The following is a 23,726-nucleotide window of genomic DNA, read 5'->3' on the forward strand; positions in this document are numbered from 1 at the left end:
GTATTTAATAATTTTAAAAACATATACTTGGTGGCTAAAAATGAGCCTTAATTGTTTATACATTAAATAATTACAGCTTTAGGGAATAATACCAGGGTGCTAAACAAATATTCAAAAGATTCAAAAACAGCTTCTTCGCCGCTGTTACCTGAATGGCCCTCTTATGGACTGAACTGATCTCTCCACGCACTTTCTCTACTGTGCAGAACTACACTCCTGTATGCTTCACCCGATGTCTATGTATAGGTATTTACATTGTGTATTTATCGTATGTCCGATGCTAGTGTTGTTGGGGAGGGATTAAACTAATGTGGCAGGGGGATGGGAACCGATGCAGGAAGTCGGAGGGAAGTAAAGCGGGGCCAGAAACAAAAAGCAGTAAGGGGGAAAGTGTAAGGCAAAGTAGCCATAGTTAAAAATCCTAAAGGGCCACAGTACAGTGGACAGTGACTGAGGAGAGTGTGAAAAGGGAGGTGGCCAATGCAGGATTGAGGGTGTTGTACCTAAATGCACGCAATATCCGGAACAAGGTAAATGAGCTTGTTGCGCACATTGAAATTGGCCGGTACGATGTTGTGGGCATCACAGAGACATGGCTGCAAGGGAATCAGGACTGGGATCTAAATATCCACGGATATATGTCCTATCGAAAGGACAGGCAGATGGGCAAAGGGGGTGGGGTTGCATTGTTAGTAAGGAATGTAATTAAATCAATAGCAAGGAGCGATATAGGATCAGAAGGCATAGAATCTCAGTCGGTAGAGTTGAGGAATCGCAAAGGTAAAAAGACCCTGATGGGAGTTATGTAGAGGCCCCCTAGCAGTGGTCAGGATGTGGGGCAGAAAATAAGTCAGGAGATAGAAAAGGCATGTAAAAAAGGCAATATGACAATGATCATGGGGGACTTCAATATGCAGATATATTGGAAAAATCAGGTTGGTAGTGGATCCCAAGAAAGGGAATTTGTGGAATGTCTGAGAGATGGTTTTTTGGAGCAGCTTGTGACAGAGCCTACTAGGGAACAGGCAATCCTGGATTTGGTGATGTGTAATGAGGCAGACCTGATGAGGGAGCTTCAGGTGAAGGAACCCTTAGGGAGCAGAGACCACAATATGATAGAATTTACCCTGCAGTTTGAGAGGGAGAAGCTGCAATCAGATGTAACGGTATTACAATTAAATAAGGGTAACTACAATGACATGAGGGAGGAGCTGGCCAGAGTTGATTTGAAAAGGAGCCGAGCAGGGAAGACAGTGGAACAGCAATGGCAGGAGTTTTGGGGGGTTATTAGGGAGGCAAAACAGAAATTCATCCCAAGGAGGAGGAAACATGCTAAGGGGAGGACAAAGCATCCATGGCTGACGAGGGATGTCAAGGACAGCATGAAGGCTAAAGAAAAAGCATACAAAGTGGCGAGGATTAGTGGGAAACCAGAGGATTGGGAAACCTTTAAAAGCAAGCAGAGGACAACTAAAAAAGCAATAAGGGGGAGAATATGAAGCATAAGTGCAAGCTATCTAGTAATATAAAGGCAGATAGGAAGAGATTTTTTCAATATATAAAAGGTAAGAGAGAGGCAAAAATAGACATTTGACCACTAGAAAATGTGGCTGGAGAAGTAATAATAGGAAACAAAGAAGTGGCAGACGAACTGAATAGTTACTTTGCATCAGTCTTCACGGTGGAAGATATCAGTGGGATGCCAGAGCTCCAGGATAACCAGGAGTCAGAGGTGAGTGCAGTGACCAATACTAAGGAGAAGGTTCTGGAGAAACTGAAAGGTCTGAACGTGGATAAGTCACCTGAACCAGATGGACTACACCCCAGGGCTGAGGAAATTGCGGAGGCATTGGTGATGATCTTTCAGGAATCACTGGAGGCAGGAAGGGTCCCAGAGGACTGGAAGGTGGCTAATGTAACACCACTGTTTAAGAAGGGAGGAAGGCATCCGGGAAACTGATATGTACGGGAGGAATCCAATGTACAAAGTTCTGTATAATATTGACTTGCCATGTTCATGTCTTGCTATGCGAGCTTTCTTTCTTTTGTGTTACGGGGGGGGTGGGGGGGGGGGTTGTTTTGTATGGTTGAAAATTTTGTGCAAATTCTTAATAAACATATTTAAATAAATTTTAAAAAAAAGAAGGGAGGAAGGCAGAAGACGGGAAATTATAGGCCGGTTAGCCTGACTTCGGTCATTGGTAAGATTTTAGAGCCTGTTATTAAAGATGAGATCGCAAAGCACTTGGAAGTGCATGGTAAAATAGGACTGAGTCAGCACGGCTTTGTCAAAGGGAGGTCGTGTCTGACAAATCTGTTAAGAGTTCTTTGAGGAGGTTAGACAAGCAAGGTAGACAAAGGAGCACCAGTGGACGTGATTTATTTAGATTTCCAGAAGGCCTTTGACAAGGTGCCGCATAGGAGACTGTTAAATAAGTTAAGAGCTCATGGTGTTCAGGGTAAGATCCTGATACGTATATGTATAGAGGATTGGCTGACTGGCAGAAGGCAGAGAGTTGGTATAAAGGGGTCTTTCTCAGGATGGCATCCGGTGACTAGTGGTGTGCCTCAGGGGTTGGTGCTGGGACCACAACTTTACAATGTACATTAATGATCTGGAAGAAGGTACTGAAGACACTGTTGCTAAGTTTGCAGATGATACAAAGATCTGTAGAGGGACAGGTAGCATTGAGGAAGCAAGGGGCTGCAGAAGGACTTGGACAAGCTATGAGAGTGGGCAATGAAGTGGCAAATGAAATAAAATGTGGAAAAGTGTGAGGTTATGCACTTTGAAAGGAGGAATTTAGGCATAGACTATTTTCTAAATGGTTCGGAAAGCTGAAGCACAAAGGGACTTGGGAGTCCTTGTTCACGATTCTCTTAAGGTTAATGTGCAGGTTCAGTCAGCAGTTAAGAAGGCAAATGCAATGTTAGCATTCATGACAAGAAGGCTAGAATACAAGACCATGGCTGTACTCCTGAGGCTGTATAAGGCTCTGGTCAGACCCCATTTGGAGTATTGTGAGCAGTTTTGGGCCCCATTTCTAAGGAAGGATGTGCTGGCCTTGGAAAGGGTCCAGAGGAGGTTCACAAGAGTGATCCCTGGAATGAAGAACTTGTGTGAGGAACATTTGAGGACTCTGGGTCTGTACTCGTTGAAGTTTAGAAGGATGAGAGGGGATCTTATTGAAACTTACAAGATACTGCGAGGCCTGGATAGAGTGGACATGGAGAGGATGTTTCCACTTGTAGGGAAAACTAAAACCAGAGGACACCATCTCAGTCTAAAGGGACGATCCATTAAAACAGAGATGAGGAGGAATTTCTTCAGCCAGAGGGTGGTGAATCTGTGGAACTCTTTGCCGCAGAAGGCTGTGGAGGCCAATTCACTGAGTGTCTTTAAGACAGAGATAGATAGGTTCTTGATTAATAAGGGGATCAGGGGTTATGGGGAGAAGGCAGGAGAATGGGGATGAGAAGATATCAGCCATGATTGAATAGCAGAGCAGACTCGATGGGCCAAGTGGCCCAATTCTGCTCCTATGTCTTATGGTCTCGTGTATGGACGATCTGCCTGGTCTGTATGCAGAACAATAGTTTTCACTGTACCTCGGTACATGTGGCAAAAAAACCTAAATACTAGAAAACTATTTGAAACATGGTGACCAAGGGCAGACCTGTACAAAATTTGGATGCTTTCTTAAACCTAGCCCTTACCACCATGACCTTAATGCCGAACCTTATTGTATTCTACTAAGAACAGAGTTTAAGTGATGACTGGATTGATCCTCTTTTCCTGGTAGTGCCCAGGAGTAGAGAGCTGAATGTATTCTGGGGCTTCATTTAAATAATGGAGAAATCACACGAGTTCACCTTTGGCCAGAGATGTCAGGACAGAAATAGACGGTGAGCATTCTTGGCCTTAAAGGCACCACCACCGTTATAGCTTGAGGCACCGCTCAAACCCCATCGGAGAGTCATGAGAATGGTTTTGTTGCTGCAGGTAATGTGGTAGTCAGATGTCTGAAGATGCAAAATGTACTGCATGGTAGGTTTTCAACCCAAAGAAAGTCCAGGAATTTTGCTGACTATTTTTAGAGCCTAAGAAAATGATTTCTAGCTGCTTTGTGACCTTTGGGCACTGTGAAACTTAGCTTGTGGGAAAGAGGTTTTAATTCTCAATGGTGTTTTCCAATACAAACATGTATCTAATGAGCTCCTAGCCTGGAGTATTCACCAAGCTTGCATTTGAGCAATCAGTTGCACTGGCCTTTTTTTGAAATACTGCAGATTTACGGTAATAATAAAAAGGTTTGTCTGTAACCAGAATCTCATTTTACTAGAAAGGATTCTCAGGTCTGACAGACCATGCTGTGCTGTACTGTCAGTGGGGATTCCCTGCAATGCTCATTCTTAAGAAATCGTTATCACACTTGGAAGGAATTGTGTTGCATCTGTCAATCAGCCAAGTGATGGTATTCAAAACGAAAAGGAGGTCTTTGGCCCCTCTGGACTCACACAATCCTAATTCTTAATCATGTAAGAAAACTCAAATCAATGCTACAATGAAGGTCATCAAGGTAGATAGTTTTTGTTAATGCCCCTAACTGGAACCAAGGCAACTCCCCAGAAGCATGGCAAAAGATTCGGCCTAAGCAGTGTTTGCACTTGCAGCCTGAGTTTTGGTGGTTGTAGGGACTTCTCACGTACTACACGATTTCATGTTGAAATGCTGGATTTGCACCCCTTCAAATATTCATGCCTTTCAATCAAAAGTAATTTAACTGGATAGGTAGCAAGTTACTTGAGTACTTTTGCATTTTTTCCCTCTTTCGTTGTGTTTTGTTTTTTCAAATCAGTTACAGCAAAGTGTTACGGCCATTTGCTTTGCTGCCCATTGGGAGATTTCTATGGCAGCGTTCTCGATTTGATTTTTGGACCAGAAATGGGACAGGCATTAGTGTCCCAAATGAACTGCAAAAATAAATTGGGAGGTGTATGGTGGGATAATAAGTATAAAAGAAAATATAATTGAGAACACAATGGGGCTGGAGGTTGACAGATCTCTAGGGATAGAGATCGGTTCTGCCTTTGCCTATATATACTGATAGAGAAACTAAACATGCAGGTGGAAAGAGGAAGTACTTGCTGGGCGGGAACTATTTGCAGTGTCAACTAGCATGGGTTAGAGTCAGGAAATCTGTGTGGTCAGCAGTTTAATGGGAATGGGGTCAAGAGAATGGATAAAGTGATTGTGGTAGTCACCACTAGCTGTATTATATGTATCACGGTAAGACACGTATAATAGAGGTACATGGGTAAATCCCTGCCTGCTGGCTCCGCCCAGTAGGCGGAGTATAAATGTGTGTGCTCACCGGTGCTGCAGCCATTCTGGTGGCAGCTACAGGAGGCACAACATCTTTGCTCAATAAAGCCTCGATTATTCTACTACTCTTGTCTTTGTGGTAATTGATAGTGCATCAGTGATCTTGGATAGGACATGGGGAGTTAAATTTAGAAAAACTGCATACCGGTTTGGGGGGAACCTCGGACGAGGATTGGCAAGGGTAAAGGGGAACACAACAGAGGCAGCTGAACGAATCACCCCAATTAATGTATGTGATTGGAATACAACACTAATTTGCCATGTTTGTTGTCCTGAAATGTATGGCGGTAGCAGGTTACCATACCTTACCTGACCTGGTTAGGTCATTGCACATCTTGCAGGGCTGTGTCCAAATCCACTGAATAGAGTGCATTTACAGAGATGGCTGGCCACCTCCCATGCACCGTGAACAGTTTATCTGGGTATTTAGTGATGGTCAAGAACTCAAACAGATCCCCCTTTTTCTGCAGCATTTGTTCGATCTGAAAGACAATCATCCTGGGGCTCCCTCCACGTCTTGACAAAGTATCTTTTAGCTCCCCGTTTACAGATGACCAACATTCACCTTCCCTTTTAAAGTTTCCCAGCAAACACACAAAAGCACATGAATCAAGCGACCGGGAGTCTGTCCACATTTTTAAAATCAGGCTGGTGTCAAAAGTTCTGCTGAGGTCAGCACGTGGTTGGGCATTCACTAAATATACCTGGTCAGTGACCTAACAGGAAAATATTTGCTACTGTACAAGGAAGAATGCTTCCTGTCTCTTAGTTTTAGGAGTCCAAAGTAAAATGATTTGGGTAAATCTCATGGTTGTTTCTATGCATATTTCACCACTAAGTAAGCAGCCTCGCTGAGTCAAAAAAGTCAGATTCATCAACGAACACAAAGCACGTTACATAAAATAATTCTATATTGTGATAATTTAGAAATATTTCAGCAAAGTATTTGAAATAAGATTACTGTACAATGTATCCAGAAAAGAGGCCAAGTGGTCTAACAGGCTTCAGTCGAATGGCAATTTCACCTTCCACTCCAGGAGGAACCACATTGCATTTCTCATCAATAATCTGAAACGAGAATAACAAGAATTCTAAAAATGTGCGAGTTGTGGTGATATGCATCACAGTATACACACAAGGGGTTAATGTAAATACACTACAACTAAGTAACCACTAGAGGAAGCACCAGAGATGTTATGACATGCAGACATACAACCAATGGGTCATTACAACAGGACACAACCAATGGGTAATCAGGACACCCAGAGGTGGCATTACCATAAGGGGGCACTAATGAATGAAAATCGCTTATTGTCACAAGTAGGCTTTAATGAAGTTACTGTGAAAAGCCCCTAGTCGCCATATTCCAGCGCCTGTTTGGGGAGGCTGTTACGGGAATTGAACCGTGCTGCTGGCCTGTCTTGGTCTGCTTTCAAAGCCAGCGATTTAGCCCTGTGCTAAACAGCCCCAGCTAAAAGGACAGGGCACACATGCTCTGCCTCTTTCCACAGGCAGACATCTAGAGAGTACATCAGAGTTGATCAACAGCATCATACCCAGCACGTGGCTTAGAGCAGACTGGTTAGTTAGACTGAGTTCCTATAGCAAGATTAGCAGGAGAGTCGAACTCAAGTAGGAGGTTGACAGATCTCTAGGGATAGAGATAGGTTCTGCCTTTGCCGATATATAGATACTGATAGGGAAACTAAACATGCAGGTGGAAAGAGGAAGAGCTCAAGTAGGAGTAAACCTATCTCCAAGTCTGAATCTTCCTTTGTCAGAGCATACATCAAGGAAGCAGCTTATGTTACATGAAGAAGCATAACAGAAATGAGTCACAGCAGAAACTATCATTTCTAGGGCTCTCAATAAAATGCTTTCAGATTGGTCACTTAGTAGAAATGCCTTGGTTCAATGTGTAATGTGACGGAATGCTCAAATTTTAGAAGGACTGTTGCCTCTTCCCGCCAGGCTGCCGTTTCCTGTAAGTTTCTGCTGGCGCATCAGCACCGCAATGGACTCCTTCAATTTCAAGTTAAAAAGGCGTTCCTGCACCAATTACATCATTGAGCTGTGAATTGAAATAACCTCTGCCTGCCTTGGGTGAGGGTCCCGGAGGGAACTTTAGTGGCCACAGCGGAATCCAGAACAAGAGGCGTAAAGAAGCATATTTTATTGCAAAGCAAACTATATACACAGTACACTCCAGGTCCCAACCGGGACCACTCTCGGTTCCCATCTGAGCCGGGTTTTATGAGAGTCCATTACTCCTTGATGGGCCCCGCCCCTGAGCGGGTAAGTTTGTTTTCTACAAGGCTCACAGGGAGGCTAATTGGTCTGTCCCCGTAGGTCATTTGTCACCTTAACCCTCTGTCTATATTGTTCCCTGCACCAGGCAGGCATGGGTGACAGCGACCCTATAGACTCTTTGTACTCAGCACTTAAAGTTTAGTTTGTTCATGCCAGCTTGGCTCACTGTTAGTAGTCCCATCTCCGAATTAGGAAGTTGTGTATTTTTCAAGGATTTGAGTAAACAATCTGGTGTGGCACTTCAGTGCAGTACTGAGGGAGTGCTGCAGTATTTTAGAAAGCGCAATGAAGGTGCATGCCTTGTAAACCTGGTGAGCAAAAACTTTTTAATGGAAGCAGTGCCAGTCACACAGATTTAAGTCAATTAGCAAAAGAACCGGAGCTTACATGAGGAACCTTATTTTTTAATGTGATCTAGACAGGTTTTTTTCTAAGTGGGGGTCGCAACCCGTGGGTGAGTGTAAAAAGGGTCAAGGTGTACCCTGAAATTAACATGAGTATCCCAACCACTGGGCAGGATCAACAGGATGCCAAACAGAAAGAGTTCCATGAAAATGGCTTTTGTGACAGGAGATATGAGAGAATGTATGACCCAGGAGTGAGAACAGAGTGGACTGGTGGGCTAACAGTTCTAACATCCCTCAACTACTGGTACCATGATGTGTTGGGTGCTCTGGTTCCGTGGAACACATACAGGCCACCAACCCTTAAAATAGTGCAACACTATTTTATTAAGTTAGAAACTGTTGAACATATTTTCACTGTGGGTTAACACGATGTTAGATTAAACTAAAGACCTCTGCCTGTCCTAACCAGTCTATGCACTCAGCACATGGTGAAGATCTGTGCTGTAAGCTGTAAGCTCTGTCCTTGTAGGAGGCTGCATCCCGAATGAGCGGGAACTCTGATGCCCCCTGTCTTTATAGTGAGTGTGCTCTAACTGGTGATTGGCTGCGGTGTTGTGTGTGTTGATTGGTCTTGCTGTGTGTCCATCAGTGTGTGTGTCTGCACCATGATATACTGGTGTATATTATGACACCAACTGCAAGCCAGACGGTTAGCTGTAATTTGGAACCATCATATTGCCAAGACTGAAGCAGAGTAAAGGGACATCTGATCATCACCAATCAATCTGATTATTCACTGAACTGAAGTCTTTCAATCCACTCACCATAATTGAGTAGCTTTTTAGGATCACCCACCAAGAGACTCAGACCCCATTTCTATAGAGAAGCTAGCACAAACTGCCCAGCCTGCAAGCCCTCCACATACACACACACTCTCTCGGTCCACTCATTGGAAGGAGCTTTTGGGAAGCCAAACACCAGATTGGACAGTTTACTCATCTGTTGAAACTGTGTTGAGGGACAATAGGCATTGGAGAAATCTTCTGTCTGAGTGTCGATCCTCACCTGCAGCAAAACACGTTGCATTTACGAGATGAAACCCGGCACAGAACAATCCCACTCGGACTCTTTCACAACAGATACAGAAGGAAAACCCTTCAAACCTTATGAGGACTCACTTTGTTTGCCCATCTATCCTTCCCCCTCCTCAAAAAACAAACATACCTTGCATTGTTGAGTGAAAAAATTCTTGATATCAGCCCTAAAAGCAGCCTTTGTCCTACTGCATTTAATTTATATTCTGGATTCATTTTTCCCAACCATGTATTAGCATAATTCATCTACCCTGCGAGATTATCTTTAAAATTAAAGGCTATCACTCCTACTTTTCTGCGGTCTTTCCTGTGTTAGTCGTGGCTCAGTGGGAAAGTCTCTTGTCTGTACATCAGACAGATGTGGGTTCACCTCCATATCTGGCCGAACACCCCAGTGTAGCGCTGCAGAGGTGCTGCCCTGTTAGAATTGCTGGTTTCCAGACCAATGTTAAATGGAAGCTCTGCCTCTCATGTGGATGTAAAAGATTCCATGGGACTACATTGACTAAGAGTAGGGAATTATTCCTGATGTCCTAACTAATATTTATCCCTCAATTCAACATCATGCAAATAAAAGAGTATCTGGTCTTTATCACATTTCTGTTTGTGGGAGCTTGCTATGCATAAATTGGCATGACAGCATGTGGTGATATGCATGTACACATCAATGTATATAGTTGTCTATCAGTGCACATAGTTATCAGTACGACCTCCGATGTGGATGGCGTTAGAGATCTATCACGTGGCTCGAGACAGCCACCAGTTGGTAGAAAGTCGTACAAGAGGATAGTCACACTTAGAGTAGCCCCAGGAGAATTTACTGAATTCATTTAGCAGTCATTGTCTGTGTTATAATTTGTTAGTTATCTTTCCACGTGTTTGTTAATAAATCATCTTCTTAGTTAAACAACTAATATCCTGTGTACATCATTAAGACGGTTATATCAGAGACCACAACACAGCAATGACATGTACTTCACTGGCTGCAAACTACTTTGTACTCGTGCAGTTGCGAAGGTGCTAGCAAAATGCAAAACTTGTTTATTTTTTTCTATAATTCAAACACTTTGAGTATCTATTTTCATAGAGTCAGAGTTTTACAGCACTGAAAGAGGCCCTTCGGTCCATCATGTCTGTCCAAGCCATCAGGAATCATTAATGGCAATTTTAAAGATATCAAAAAGGCAGTGCTCACCTGCACATTATATGTTGGAGATGGCTTCCCCATTGAACCAGGTTTAATTTTCATACCTTTGAATGTTGCACAGACCAAGACCTAAATGGTAATTATGGAAAAGAGCAAAGCCAATTTCATCACAATGTGTTAAGAGTGTAAAGCAACATAAAGCAAGAGTTAAATGTACTCCAAGTACATAATAATAATCTTTATTGTCACAAGTAGGCTTATATCAACACTGCAATGAAGTTACTGTGAAACGCCCCTAGTCGCCAACTTCCGGCGCCTGTTCGGGTACACAGAGGGAGAATTCAGAATGTCCAATTCACCTAATAGCACGTCTTTCGGGACTTGTGGGAGGAAACTGGAGCACCCGGAGGAACCCCACACAGAACGTGTAGACTCCGCACAGACAGTGACCCAATCCAGGAATTGAACCTGGGACCCTTGTGCTGTGAAGCAACTGTGCTAACCACTGTGTTAGTGTGCCGCCCCATAAGGTACATCTTAGTTAACCAATGCATTTAGAATGTATCTTCAGCTGTCAGTGGAGGGACTGTTATCAATAAAACCCATGGAACTGTTCTCTTTGTGGATTTTCTTGCTCCAAGCCTTGGCCTAAATGTCAGCAGATCTACAGCTGCACCAATCACAGCTCAGGATTTGCACAAACCTATGGAGAACTTGGGCTGAATGTGCCCTAGATGATTGTACAGAATAAGACCACCCATAAATTGATACCAAACCCACCAGTTTTACTCAGAACTCAAAAATCGTAACAGTTGTTAGTTAAATAAAAAAGAAAAAAATATCACTTGCCTCGGGAGCATACATCTGTCAACATCACCTGCCTATTCAACAATGTCCCCATCCATTAATTCATTTTTTAAAAAGTCTTCAAAATATGCAAAAGTGGCCCATTTCCTCAGCATAGATACCTAGCACTTTAATATATGAAGTAAAAAGAAATCTATGTAGTAGAGGCACTTAGGTGGGATTTTCTGGCTTTTCCCACTGGTGGGATCTTCTGGTCCAACCAAAGGTGACCCCCTCCCAATGGACGTGGTGAGTTCCCTAGCAGTGGGGCGGGCGAACCACACAAAACGCAGTAGACATTGGAAGGACTGGAAAATCTGGGGTTGTGGATGGCTTTCCTGCCCATATGCCAATTGTGACCCTCATCCTGCCACCGCTGGTACTCCACCTCATGAAGAGAACTCAAAATGCAACTCCAAGGTGGGGTCCCTCGTACAAAGATACTCAGTGCCTAATCAAAGGACCGGGCGTGGGCATGTGTGGGCGGGGGTGCACTGAAAGCCACCCCTTTGCTCTTGCCTCTGACAGCCTGCAGCCCTTCCCCACAACCCCTACCCCACGATCCCCACTCTGCCCTCATTCAGGTTTCTGGCCACTTTGTTGGCTCCGCTTCACGTGCTATTGAGGAAGGACCAGGAATAGTTGTGGGGTGATTCACAGGACAAAACCTTTGTGCATAGTTAAAATAAATGAATGTTCAATTTTCGCCTGCTGCCTCAAGATTCTAAATCCAACCCGTTGTCTGTCCTGGTAGGCTTTTGAGGGGGGGGGGGGGGGGGCGGCTCCCCTTGGGCCTACCCAGCTCAGGAACCTTGGTGTTGTGACAGATTTATCTGAGTTTAGTCTGCCTCGCGTACTGAACCACTTGATCAAGAGTGAGATTGTCTTTGGTCTGGTGCTTCTACTCTTTAGAAACACCGAAAATAGGAGTAGAAGTAGGTCATTCCGCCCTTCGAGCCTGCCCTGAAATCCAATATGACCATGGCTGATCCTCTATCTCATATTCCTTAGTCCCACGTTCTCCCCATACCCCTTGGTGTCTTTAGATTCGAGAAATGTATCTATTTCCTTCTTAAGTATATTCAGTGACTTGGCCTCCACAGCCTTATGCGAAAGAGAATTCTGCAGGTTCACCACCCTCTGCGTGAAGACGTTTCTCCTTATCTCAGTCCTAACTGGCCTACCCGGTATCCTGAGACTGTGATCCCTTGTTCTACACCTGCCAGCCAGAGGAAACATTATTTGTCCAGTCTTGTCAGAATTTTAGACATTTCAATGAGATCCCCTCTCATTCGACTGATCCTCAGAAAATAACCCTGGCAGATACCCCTCCAAACGAGTTGTCAACACCTTTGCATCAGCATTCAACAGAGAAATAGGCCGATTTGACCCACACTCCATGGGATCGATATTTTTTTTCCAGATTAAGGAGATTAATGCCTGCGCCTGTAACCCCCGAGACAGAGAATAACAGGTGTGACCCCAACACAGTCGTGAACTGTCGCACTAATATTACTATCACAGAACTATTTCATCTCTTGTTCTCTCCTTGTCTCTATCCTAAAGGCAAAAGCTGCCTGATAAAAATTCATGAACATAGTGGATTTTCACAGCAGTAACATAACTCTGTTCCAATGTGTACATCATTAAAAAATACTGCATGTTTTTAATAGGTGTAAAATCACAGTCACTGATGTAACAATAAAAATTCTCAGAGTAAATTTAGTCAGCCAATTAAACAATTAAAGCTTTAAATAATATGTTTTTTGGATAATAAAGAATTACTATTTCTTTGATGTGGAGATGCCGGCGTTGGACTGGGGTGAGCACAGTACGAAGTCTTACAACACCAGGTTAAAGTCCAACAGGTTTGTTTCGATGTCACTAGCTTTCGGAGCGCTGCTCCTTCCTCAGGCGAATGAAGAGGTCTGTTCCAGAAACACATATGTAGACAAATTCAAAGATGCCAAACAATGCTTGGAATGCGAGCATTAGCAGGTGATTAAATCTTTACAGATCCAGAGATGGGGTAACCCCAGGTTAAAGAGGTGTGAATTGTACCAAGCCAGGACAGTTGGTAGGATTTCGCAGGCCAGATGGTGGGGGATGAATGTAATGCGACATGAATCCCAGGTCCCGGTTGAGGCCGCACTCATGTGTGCGGAACTTGGCTATAAGTTTCTGCTCGGCGATTCTGCGTTGTCGCGGGTCCTGAAGGCCGCCTTGGAGAACGCTTACCCGGAGATCAGAGGCTGAATGCCCTTGACTGCTGAAGTGTTCCCCGACTGGAAGGGAACATTCCTGCCTGGTGATTGTTGCGCGATGTCCGTTCATTCGTTGTCGCAGCGTCTGCATGGTCTCGCCAATGTACTACGCTTCGGGACATCCTTTCCTGCAGCGTATGAGGTAGACAACGTTGGCCGAGTCGCACGAGTATGTACTGCGTACCTGGTGGGTGGTGTTCTCACGTGTAATAGTGGTATCCATGTCGATGATCTGGCACGTCTTGCAGAGATTGCCATGACAGGGTTGTGTGGTGTCGTGGTCGCTGTTCTGAAGACTGGGTAGTTTGCTGCAAACAATGGTTCATTTGAGGTTGCGCGGTTGTTTGAAGGCAAGTAGTGGGGGTGTGGGGATGACCTTGGCAAGATGTTCATCGTCATCAATGACGTGTTGTTTTCTTTGGGGCAGAGAAGGGACCTGATTGAGGTGTATAAGATTATAAGGGGCATGGTCAGGGTGGAGAGAAAGCAGCTGTTCCCCTTAGTTGAAGGGTCAATAACAAGGGGGCACAATTTTAAGGTGAAAGCCAAGAGGTTTAGAGGGGATCTGAGGAAAAGTTATTTTCACCCGGGGGTGGAGGGAATCTGGAGTGCATTGCCTGGGAGGGTACTTGAGGCTGGAAACCTCACAATCTTTCAAAAGTTCTTGGATGAAAAGTTCTTGAAAATTCAGAACATTCAAGGATATGGGCCAAGTGCAGATTAGAGTATTTTTTTTTTCTTTGCTGGTGCAGGCTTTATGGGCTGAAGGGCCTCTTGTGTGCTGTATGATTCCATGGTACTAAGAGGCGTTTCAAAGGGATGATGTGGTCAACCATGACAAAGGCTGCACAGAGGTCCGGCTTCATATACCGTGCTCACAGACATGTCACTCATGACTTTGGTTAGGGCTGTTTCAGTGCCTTAGCAGGGTAGGGAACAATTAGAGGAGATTCAAACATGCTGTGGGATAGATGGACACAGATTTGGGCGACAACCACATATTCAAGAAGTTTAGAAAAAAAGAGGGCAGTCGGAAATGGGGTAATAGTTTGGAAGGGGCAAGAGCTACTTGAGGAAGTAAGGAGTGTTGTTTTGAGAGGGAGAGCACAGTTCTTGAAGGAAAAGGAACCATTTACAATGTCAGTTAGCATGGAGGCCAGAAGACTATTTAGTGAAACTGGTGCCCAGGGAGCAGACGGTCTCAGAGAGATGAGTTTGGAGTGGATTGATAGGGAATTGGAAGAGAAACTAGAGATATGTGTGGATTTAAGGCGAGGGCGGGAAGGAGGTTTGGTTGGTGCATAAGGGGAGAAATGGAAAAAGATTTGCATTTATATGGCGCATTTTGTGGGCTCTGGACATCTCAACATGTTTTACAGACATCGAAGTAATCTCAAACTGCATCCACTGTTGTACGAAATGCGGGAGCCAATTTGCACAGAATAAACGTCAATGCACTAATTACCAGTTAGTCTTTTGCGAGGTATAAATATTGACCGGAACACCAGGGATAACTCACCTGATCTTCTTCAAAATAGTGGCACCCTAAATCCACCCGAGCAGGCAGATGGGGCCCTTGGTTCCACATCTCACCTCCATCTCAGCCTAGCTGTTCAAGTGAAGACAAGCATCCAGCAGAGGGCAGTAGAGCGGAGCTGCTGATTGGCCGTTGCAGGGGAAATTTGCATACGTCCGTATGCTCACCCTAACTTGGAGGTGGTTTGTGGAGGAGCTCTTGTCAAGTGACACTTAAACCCGAAACACTTCTTCAGTGTTTCCCTCCCTACCCCCTCCTCTAACCAAAATAAACAACCACTGTAAGGATCAAGAGGAAGGCTCGAGGGCAGGTAGAAGTGGAAAGTTGAACCGTGACGTCACAGCCTGCAGGTAAGGGATTGGCTGGTAACTGGTAAGTAGTTTTTATTTATTTTCCCTCAGGTGTTATCGTGCGGGGCGCAGAGGTTGCTGAGTGAGTGCTTGCTGAGAAGGGCAGTGAATAACAGGTAAGCTCTTTCTTTTTTTTTTATCTAGAGGGGATGACAGGGAAGGCAGTGCAATGTTCCTCCTGCAGAACGTTTGAGGTGAGGGACGCCGTCAGTGTCCCTGCTGATTTCATCTGTGGGAAGTGCACCAATCTCCAGCTCCTCAGAAACTGTGTTAGGGAACTGGAGCTGCAGTTGGATGAACTTCGGATCATTCGGGAGGCAGAGTTGCTCATAGATAGAAGCTTCAGGGATGTAGTTACTCCGAAGAATAAAGATAGATGGGTGACGGCGAGAGGGGCTGGGAGGAAGCAGTCAGTACAGGGATCCCCTGTGGCCGTTCCTCTTAGTAACAAGTATACGGCTTTGGATACTGTTGGGGGGACGGGACTTACCAGGGTTAAGCCATGGGGTACAGGTCTCTGGCACAGAGTCTGTCCCTGTTGCTCAGAAGGGAAGGGGGGAGAGGAGTAGAGCATTAGTCATTGGAGACTCCATAGTTAGGAGGATAGATAGGAGATTCTGTGGGAACGAGAGAGACTCACGGTTGGTGTGTTGCCTCCCAGGTGCCAGGGTGCGTGATGTCTCGGATCGTGTTTTCGGGATCCTTAAGGGGGAGGGGGAGCAGCCCCAAGTCGTGGTCCACATAGATACCACCGACATAGGTAGGAAAAGGGATAGGGATGTAAGGCAGGAATTCAGGGAGCTAGGGTGGAAACTTAGATCTAGGACAAACAGAGTTATTATCTCTGGGTTGTTACCCGTGCCATGTGATAGCGAGACGAGGAATAGGGAGAGAGAGGAGTTGAACACATGGCTACAGGGATGGTGCAGGAGGGAGGGTTTCAGATTTCTGGATAATTGGGGCTCATTCTGGGGTCGGTGGGACCTCTACAAAGGGGATGGTCTGCACCTGGACCAGAGGGGTACCAATATTCTGGGGGGGAAATTTGCTAATGCTCTTCGGGAGGGTTTAAACTAGTTCAGCAGGGGCTTGGGAACCTGAATTGTAGCTCCAGTATACAGGAGGTTGAGAGTAGTGAGGTCATGAGTAAGGTTTCAAAGTTGCAGGAGTGTACCGGCAGGCAGGAAAGTGGTTTAAAGTGTGTCTTCTTCAATGCCAGGAGCATCCGGAATAAGGTGGGTGAACTTGCGGCATGGGTTGGTACCTGGGACTTCGATGTTGTGGCAATTTCGGAGACATGGATAGAGCAGGGACAGGAATGGTTGTTGCAGGTGCCAGGATTTAGATATTTCAGTAAGCTCAGGGAGAGCTCAGGGAAGGTGGTAAAAGAGGGGGAGGGGTGGCATTGTTAGTTAAGGACAGTATTACGGTGGACTCGATGGGCCGAATGGCCTTACTTCCGCTCCTATGTCTTATGGTCTATATACCGCCCCGGGGGGGGGGCGGAGCCAGAGGCGGAGCCCACCAGGGTTCCAGTACAATACATGGAAGGAGATCATATTACCATTCCCTGGGCATAGGCCATAAGTACTATACAGTCAACTTCCATTATGGTGAATACATTCACCACATGGAGAAAAGCTCAAGGTTATGTCTGCTCTTGTTTCTTAGGAAGGCAAATCTTGAACCTTAAATTATTTCCTTCCTTCATTAAAGGAAAAATAACCTGTTGCTCAAGTTTGAAGCACTTACAGTCTCAGTCTGGCCATATCCTTCATAGATGTCTAAGCCGGTCTGTTCTTTCCATTTCTCCATCACCTCGGGGTTAATGGGCTCACCACCAGTCACACAGTGCTTGAGGCTTTTGAATCTGTAACTAAATTGAAAACAATGTCAGCATCAATCTCATTGTTTCTTTAGATGCAAGTTCACAATCTATCACGCCGAGGAAAAAAATATTGGGCAGGATTTTCCGCTTCGGAGACTAAGTGCAGTGGTGGGCGGGAAAGTTGGCACAGTTCCTGCTGGCTGGTGGGACAGGGTGGGGTGGGTTGCTACACCTGATCGTTTGCTTGTCATCTCATGGTGTTTGCACAAACAAGCAGCATGTGGCAGGGTGGGATGGAACTTGTCCGCCCCGCCATTATCTCATCGGGTTGTATTTCCGGGCACCTTATTTACACAACCCCAGTGCGCGCATTCACTCTGTGCAGCCCAATACCGGTCATAGCAAACACCAGAATGGCCCCCAGGACAGATCAAACATGTGCACCCACGTTCAGCGACAAGGGACGGCAACACTTCTCCAGGCAGTCGAGAACCAGCGGGAAGTTCTTTATGCGGGTGGCAGGAGCTGTAAGTCCACCCACTTCACTGGCAATGCCAGGGTGGTCAGTGCCTGCACTCCTCAGAAAGGACCGCTCTCGATGGCTGCCGGTGACAGGAATGTGCTGAGTGGTCACACATCAGGTGGCTCTCCTCCGTAAAACAATATTAAAGGCAATTTTGACCAACTTTAGCCCGCAAATCGGACTAAAACATCCCCTCACACTCTACGATAATATAGACAGCAAAATGGCAGAAGCAGCAGCTCAAGAGGCCACACGGACACCAGAAACGGCAGCAAAGGACAGAAACAGCGAGCAAGCGGGTCAGCGGAGCCATGAGGTGAGGAATCCCTGGCCACCCCCCCAAGCGAGGGAGACCGGCGACCCGAAAAACGAGCCCCCCTCCACTGCCAAGCGATGGATGGAAGACGTTCCTCACCAGGGAACTGAAAGCGACGAGGGACGACATCAAGGCCGAGATAAAGGCGGCAGTCACGGTGGCGGAGGTGCTAACCGCCATGCAGATGGCACTCGATGACATGGGAAAGAGTTGGGAGGCCCAGGGGAGCCCGATAAGGGAGCTGGAAAAGGCATCGACAGACCAGAGTAATCGAATCGTCGCCCTGGAGACTGAAATCAAGAGGTTGGTGGCGACCCAGGGGAGCCTGAAAGGGAAGGTCGAGGTTCAAGAAAATTGGATGGCAGAACATCCGAATAGTGGGCCTGCGAGAGGGGATCAAAGGCAGGGACCTGTCCGACTACATGGCCCAAATGCTGGGCAATATAGTGGGGAGGGACAGCTTCCCCAAGCCACCGGAGATCAACAGGGCTCACAGGTCGCTCCAACCAAAGCCCAAGGCGTGGGAGCAGCCAAGAGCAGTCATAGCCAAGCTGCACAAATACCAGGAATGGGAAAGGATCCTTCGATGGGCCAGACAGACAAAGGTTTGCAACTGGGAGGTACATAAAATCAGAATCTCCCAGGACATTGGGGCAGACCTGGCAAAGCGCAGGGCGGAATTTAATCACGCAAAGTCGGCCTTGAATAGAAATAATATCCGATTCAGGATGCTATTCCCAGCCAGGCTCTGGGTAACGTATCAGGCAAGGAACATTATTTTACTGCCCCTGCAGAGGCGGACGAGTTCGCCTTCAGAACAGTTTGGACACGCAGCAAGAGAGGCAGCAGTGAGGAAAACACAGAGGAGGCGAAGGAAAGAAATGGGCAATTTTGTAAGGGACTGTATCGTCTCGCCATGAACAGGAAAACCAGCTGATAGGAAGGAGGGAGCGAAGGCAGCAGAGTGCAGGAGAGGGTGAGGAGAAGAAAGTAGGGACACCAGCAGAGCAGGTGTAGGAGGGGGTCAGACTGACCCTGAGAGAGGGGGCCACCATACTAGCGGGAAAGCTAGCGGCAGGAGGTATGAGTGAGAGGGGGGCCGCTGCACATCTCCCACCGGGGGAGAGAGAGTCTGCGGGTGGGGGGAGAACAGGGCTTGATTCTCCGCTTATGAGGCGAAGTGCTGGCGTGAACGAAGAATCCACAGGTGGTTCACGACAGGAAAATTGGCACAAACCCCTCACCGATTCCGGTACCGGTGAGGGGCTAGCGCCAGCGCCACATGAAACTCGTGACAAAAGCAGGCGGAGAATGGCCGGGACCCGGGCTGCGCATGCGCAGGGCTGACGACTTGCGCCAGTCGTGTCGTAAACCATGGCGCCAACCATACTCGGACCTGAACCCGCCAACCGTGACCTAAAGCCCAACCCCTGCCCCCCCGCCCCCCCACCACTACCAGTCCCCCCAGCCCTAGCAGAAGCCTCCCCGGCCAGTGGCACAAATCCCGGACGGGTGTGGCGGCGCTGGACACTGTCTGTAGCCGGCACAGTGGGTTCGCGACTGCTGGGACCACACTGTACCCAATTTTGTTTTTCCCAATTTAGCGTGGCCAATCTATCTAACCTGCACATCTTTGGGTTATGGGGGTGAAACCCAGGCAGACACGGGGAGAATGTGCAAACTCCACACAGATAGTGACCCGGGGCCAGGATCGAACCTGGGTCCTCAGGCACCGTAGGCAGCAGTGCTAAACACTGTGCCACCGTGCCACACCATCTGTCTTCGGGATATCGGACCAGCCAGAACTATTCATGGCTAAGAGGGCCAAAGCCCTTGCTTCCCTAATCGCCCGCCGGAGAATCCTGCTCGGCTGGCAATCAGACTGGCTGGCAGACATTTCGGAATTTCTCCACCTGAAGAAGATCAAATTCGCTATCTGAGGATCAAAGGATGGCTTCCAGAAACATGGAGGCCATTCACCAACTTGTTCCAGAACCTGTTCAACGGCAACAGCCAATAGAATGAGGGGAGGGAGGGAGGGGCCGGGGGTGGGGGAGGGGGGGGTGGGGTGCCCGGGAGCCAACGGGACTGCAAGGAACAGACAGGGAAGAGAGGGGAGGGGTGGGGACGACCAGAGAGAATGGAGGGGGAGGCTGGAAAATGGCCGATACAGTAATCAGGAGGCCCAGAACAAGGCCACACGAAACGGAACCCCAAAGAAATGCCAAAAACAGGTTGCCAGTGCTGATTGGGCTGTGAGTTAACCGGCACTAGTATAACAGGTCAGCTGCTGTAATAGCGACAGAAAGGAGTGAGGACCCAGAGATGTGTAACTGGGTCCTATGCATCCACTGCTGTTATGCTGAATAAACGTCTTTCTTATGAACTCTTCCGGCTCCCCTTTGCTGTTTACTTTAGTGACCCAGGAAAGAACTCTGAAGCAACAGAAGCGGGGGTTGGGGAAGGTGGATCGATAGAGGTTTACCTGTCCCATAGCTGGAGACCTAAAGCAGGCCGGTGCCCTCCAGGCCTCCCTCCACAGGACACCTGCCAAGGTCATCACAGACAACAGGATATAGCAGTTGGCAAACTGCCTCCACCACTTCAGCTGATGTCAGGGAGACACTAGTCACAGAGCAAGAAAAACAAAGAACTTTCCAGAGGGCAAGGATGTGCAACATGAGTGAAATTGCCGAAATCCTTCAATTTGTTTTGAATCTTCTGAACATGTCCCATGTTCTTCCCATGGGTTTCCCGGCAGAATGGGTGGTCACAATGGGAAATCCCATTGGCAGGAACAGAGAATCCTGCTGCCGGCGAGCGCATGCCAGCGAGGAACACGCGGCCGGCAGAACAGAGAATCTCTCCCCAGGTATCTGGCGAATCAATTGTTTTTTAATTCATTCATGGGATGTGGGCATTGTTGGCTAGGCCAGCATTTGTTGCCCATCACTAATTGCCCCTGAGAAGGTGGTGGGGAGCTGCCTTCTTGAACCACCGCAGTCGATGTGGTGTAGGTACACCCACAGTGCTATTAGGGAGGGAGTTCCAGTGACAACGGCGATATACTTTCAAGTCCGGATGGTGAGTGGTTTGGAGGGGAACTTGCAGGTGGTGGGCTTTCCATGTGTTTACTGTCCTTGTCGTTCTAGATGGTAGTGATCATAGGTTTGGAAAGTGCTGACCAATGGGTCTTGGTGAGTTCCTGCAGTGCATCTTGTAAATGGTACACGTGGCTGACACTGTGCATAGGTGGTGGAAGGAGTGAATGTTTGTGGATGGGGTGCCAATGGGCTGCTTTATCCTGGATGGTGTCATGCTTTGAGTGTTGTTGGAGCTGCACTCATCCAGGCAAGTGGAGAGTATTCCATCTCACTCCTGATTTGTACCTTGTAGATAGTGGACAGATGTTGTGGAGTCAGGAGGCGAGTTACTCGCTGCAGGATTCCTAGCCCCTGACCTGCTCTGGTAGCCACAGTATTTATATGGCTAGTTCAGTTTCTGGACATGTTAACTTCCAGGATGTTGATAGTGGGGGATTCAGAGATGGTAGAGCTACTGAATGGCAAGGGGTGATGGTTAGATCCACTTTTGTTGGATATGGTCATTGCCTGGCACTTGTGTGATGCAAATGCTACTTGCCAGCCCAAGCCTGAACATTGTCCAGGTCTTGCTGCATTTGGACTTGGGACTGCTTCAGTGTCTGAGGAGTTGTGAATGGTGCTGAACATAATCATGATGGAGGGAAGCTCATTGATGAAGCAGCTGAAGATGGTTGTGCCTTGGACACTAACTGTGCCAAACCGTGTGTGTGTTTGGGGGGGTGGGGGATGCTCTGACTGGCATTAAGGAGTCCTTCGCTTGAGTGCAGGCAACAGGGTGATGTGGGTGGGTTTGAATGGTTGCTATACAAGTTCAATGAATGGTAAAGAATGAGAAAACTAATACTGTACCTACTGACATCACACTGTACAAGCATCCGATATGCGGTCGGTGGAGAACAGAAGGTTGTTATTGGATAGTTGGATAAAACCTAGCAGGACATTTAAAAATAAATGACCATCCAATTGCAATCATAAACATCAGTCTTCAAAGAACATCATGCCTCAGGCTGGAATGTTTTGGATACCACAAGTAACCGGTCCACTGATCCTGGCCTGCAGACCCTTTTAAAATAAGTACCAAATGAAATTCACTACAAACTTCCTGCCAGTGTACCAGAATTGTCACTCTTGCTTTGGAAAGACCTTAGTTTCTATCCTTCTTTCCTTAACTCCATGCGCACATCATACAGGGACAAAAGTGCAGAAATGTGTAGGCCACATGGGCAGGCTTGAATGAGGATGCATGAAACTCTTTGGAAGATAAAAATCCTGAAAGGATAAGGGGGCAAGTAATTGAATGGAACTGAAAATAACATTGACAATATAGTATGGCAAATAAAGTTTGGACTGCTTTACCCGGCCCGTCTATGGGTGACCTATGAGGGTCGGGAGCTGTACGTTGGCGCGCCGGAGGACGTGGCGGACTTTATGAAGGACAATAACCTGATGGGAAACACAAGGACCTTGAACCTTGACTGGGGGAGAACTGAGAAGTGATGTTTTGCCTTGTAAAAACCTTAGTCTTTTAACTTTGTAATTTAATTTGCGATGTTCGAAAAGTTTTGAGATTCTGCATGTATAATTCCTTTTTCTTTTTTCTCCGTCTGTTCCATCTGAAGGTGTTGGACTAGATAAGGTTTTGTGGGGGGGTGAGCTGAAGATTAACATGGGGAGAGATAGGGGGGGGGAGAGATGAGGGGGAAGGGGTGGGGTAAACTGCTGACGAGGAGGGGACCTTTAGGGTGTTGGAGGGGGAGAGTGGATGACGGTAGCTGCCAGGGGGCATGGGCCAAAGGCTGGCCTAGGAATGGTCATGACTGATCGACAGGGGAGGAGGGTATGTTATTCTCGAAGTCTGAAATGAAGACTGAAGACTTACAGTTGACACAAACTCTTTATTCAAAGGGTTCGTTCTGCTTCTACAGGTCAACTAGATGTAAAACAGTCAAGAGGTATGACCAGTGAAACTAAGGTAAACTATGCTGAGCTGTCTGTGAGCTGCTGCTCCCTAGCTCTGTGCTTCTGAAAGAGGCGGATCCTACCTTGGGCTCGACCCTTTATACCCATCTCTGATGCTGCCCTCTAGTGTTGCTGTGACTGTTACATCTGTGCTGCAGTCCCTGCTGTATGTGCGGATGTATGTACAGATGTACAGATCACTACAGGTGGTACGATGCCCCCCGACCAGGCTGGTCACGTGGAATGTTTGTGGACTGAATGGGCCGGTCAAAAGAGCCCGTGTGTTCGCACACTTGAGGCAGCTGAAGGCGGACGTGGCCATGTTGCAAGAGACGCACTTGAAGCTGGGAGACCAAGTTAGACTGAAGAAGGGATGGGTCGGACAGGTGTTTCATTCGGGATTGGACTTCAAAACAAGGGGGTGGCAATTCTGGTGAATAAAAAGGTGGCTTTCAAGGTGTGAAAGATAGAGGCAGACCCGGGGGGTAGATTTATGATTAATTATGGTCAGTGGGAAGCTGGAGGGAATGGCGGTGGTGTTGGGGAATATATACGGCCAAACTGGGATGATATCGCGTTGGTCTGGAGGGTGCTGGGGAAGATTCCGGACCTCGACTCACACCGAGAGGGGTTGATTTTAACACGGTTCTGGATCCAAGACTGGACCGGTCGAGTTCCAGGTCGGCAAAAGTATCAGCAATGGTGAAAGAGCTGC

At 46.9% G+C, this 23,726-nt stretch overlaps 1 protein-coding gene across 2 annotated transcripts in view; it reads right to left on the bottom strand.

The window, feature by feature from the left end:
* The window catches only part of LOC140394404 (acyl-coenzyme A synthetase ACSM3, mitochondrial-like), a 79,124-nt gene that overhangs the window by 26,226 nt on the left and 29,172 nt on the right, over positions 1–23,726 (bottom strand). For both annotated transcript variants that reach the window (XM_072481646.1, XM_072481647.1), the window contains exons 7-10: positions 21,902–21,981; positions 17,034–17,157; positions 10,333–10,413; positions 6,353–6,454 (exon numbers count right to left, since the gene is read on the bottom strand). In XM_072481646.1, coding sequence (XP_072337747.1) covers positions 6,353–6,454; positions 10,333–10,413; positions 17,034–17,157; positions 21,902–21,981 — 387 coding nt within the window. The remainder of the gene's footprint in view (positions 1–6,352; positions 6,455–10,332; positions 10,414–17,033; positions 17,158–21,901; positions 21,982–23,726) is intronic.

Source organism: Scyliorhinus torazame, chromosome 17 (assembly GCF_047496885.1).
Source record: "Scyliorhinus torazame isolate Kashiwa2021f chromosome 17, sScyTor2.1, whole genome shotgun sequence".
Taxonomy (NCBI): Eukaryota; Metazoa; Chordata; class Chondrichthyes; order Carcharhiniformes; family Scyliorhinidae; genus Scyliorhinus; species Scyliorhinus torazame.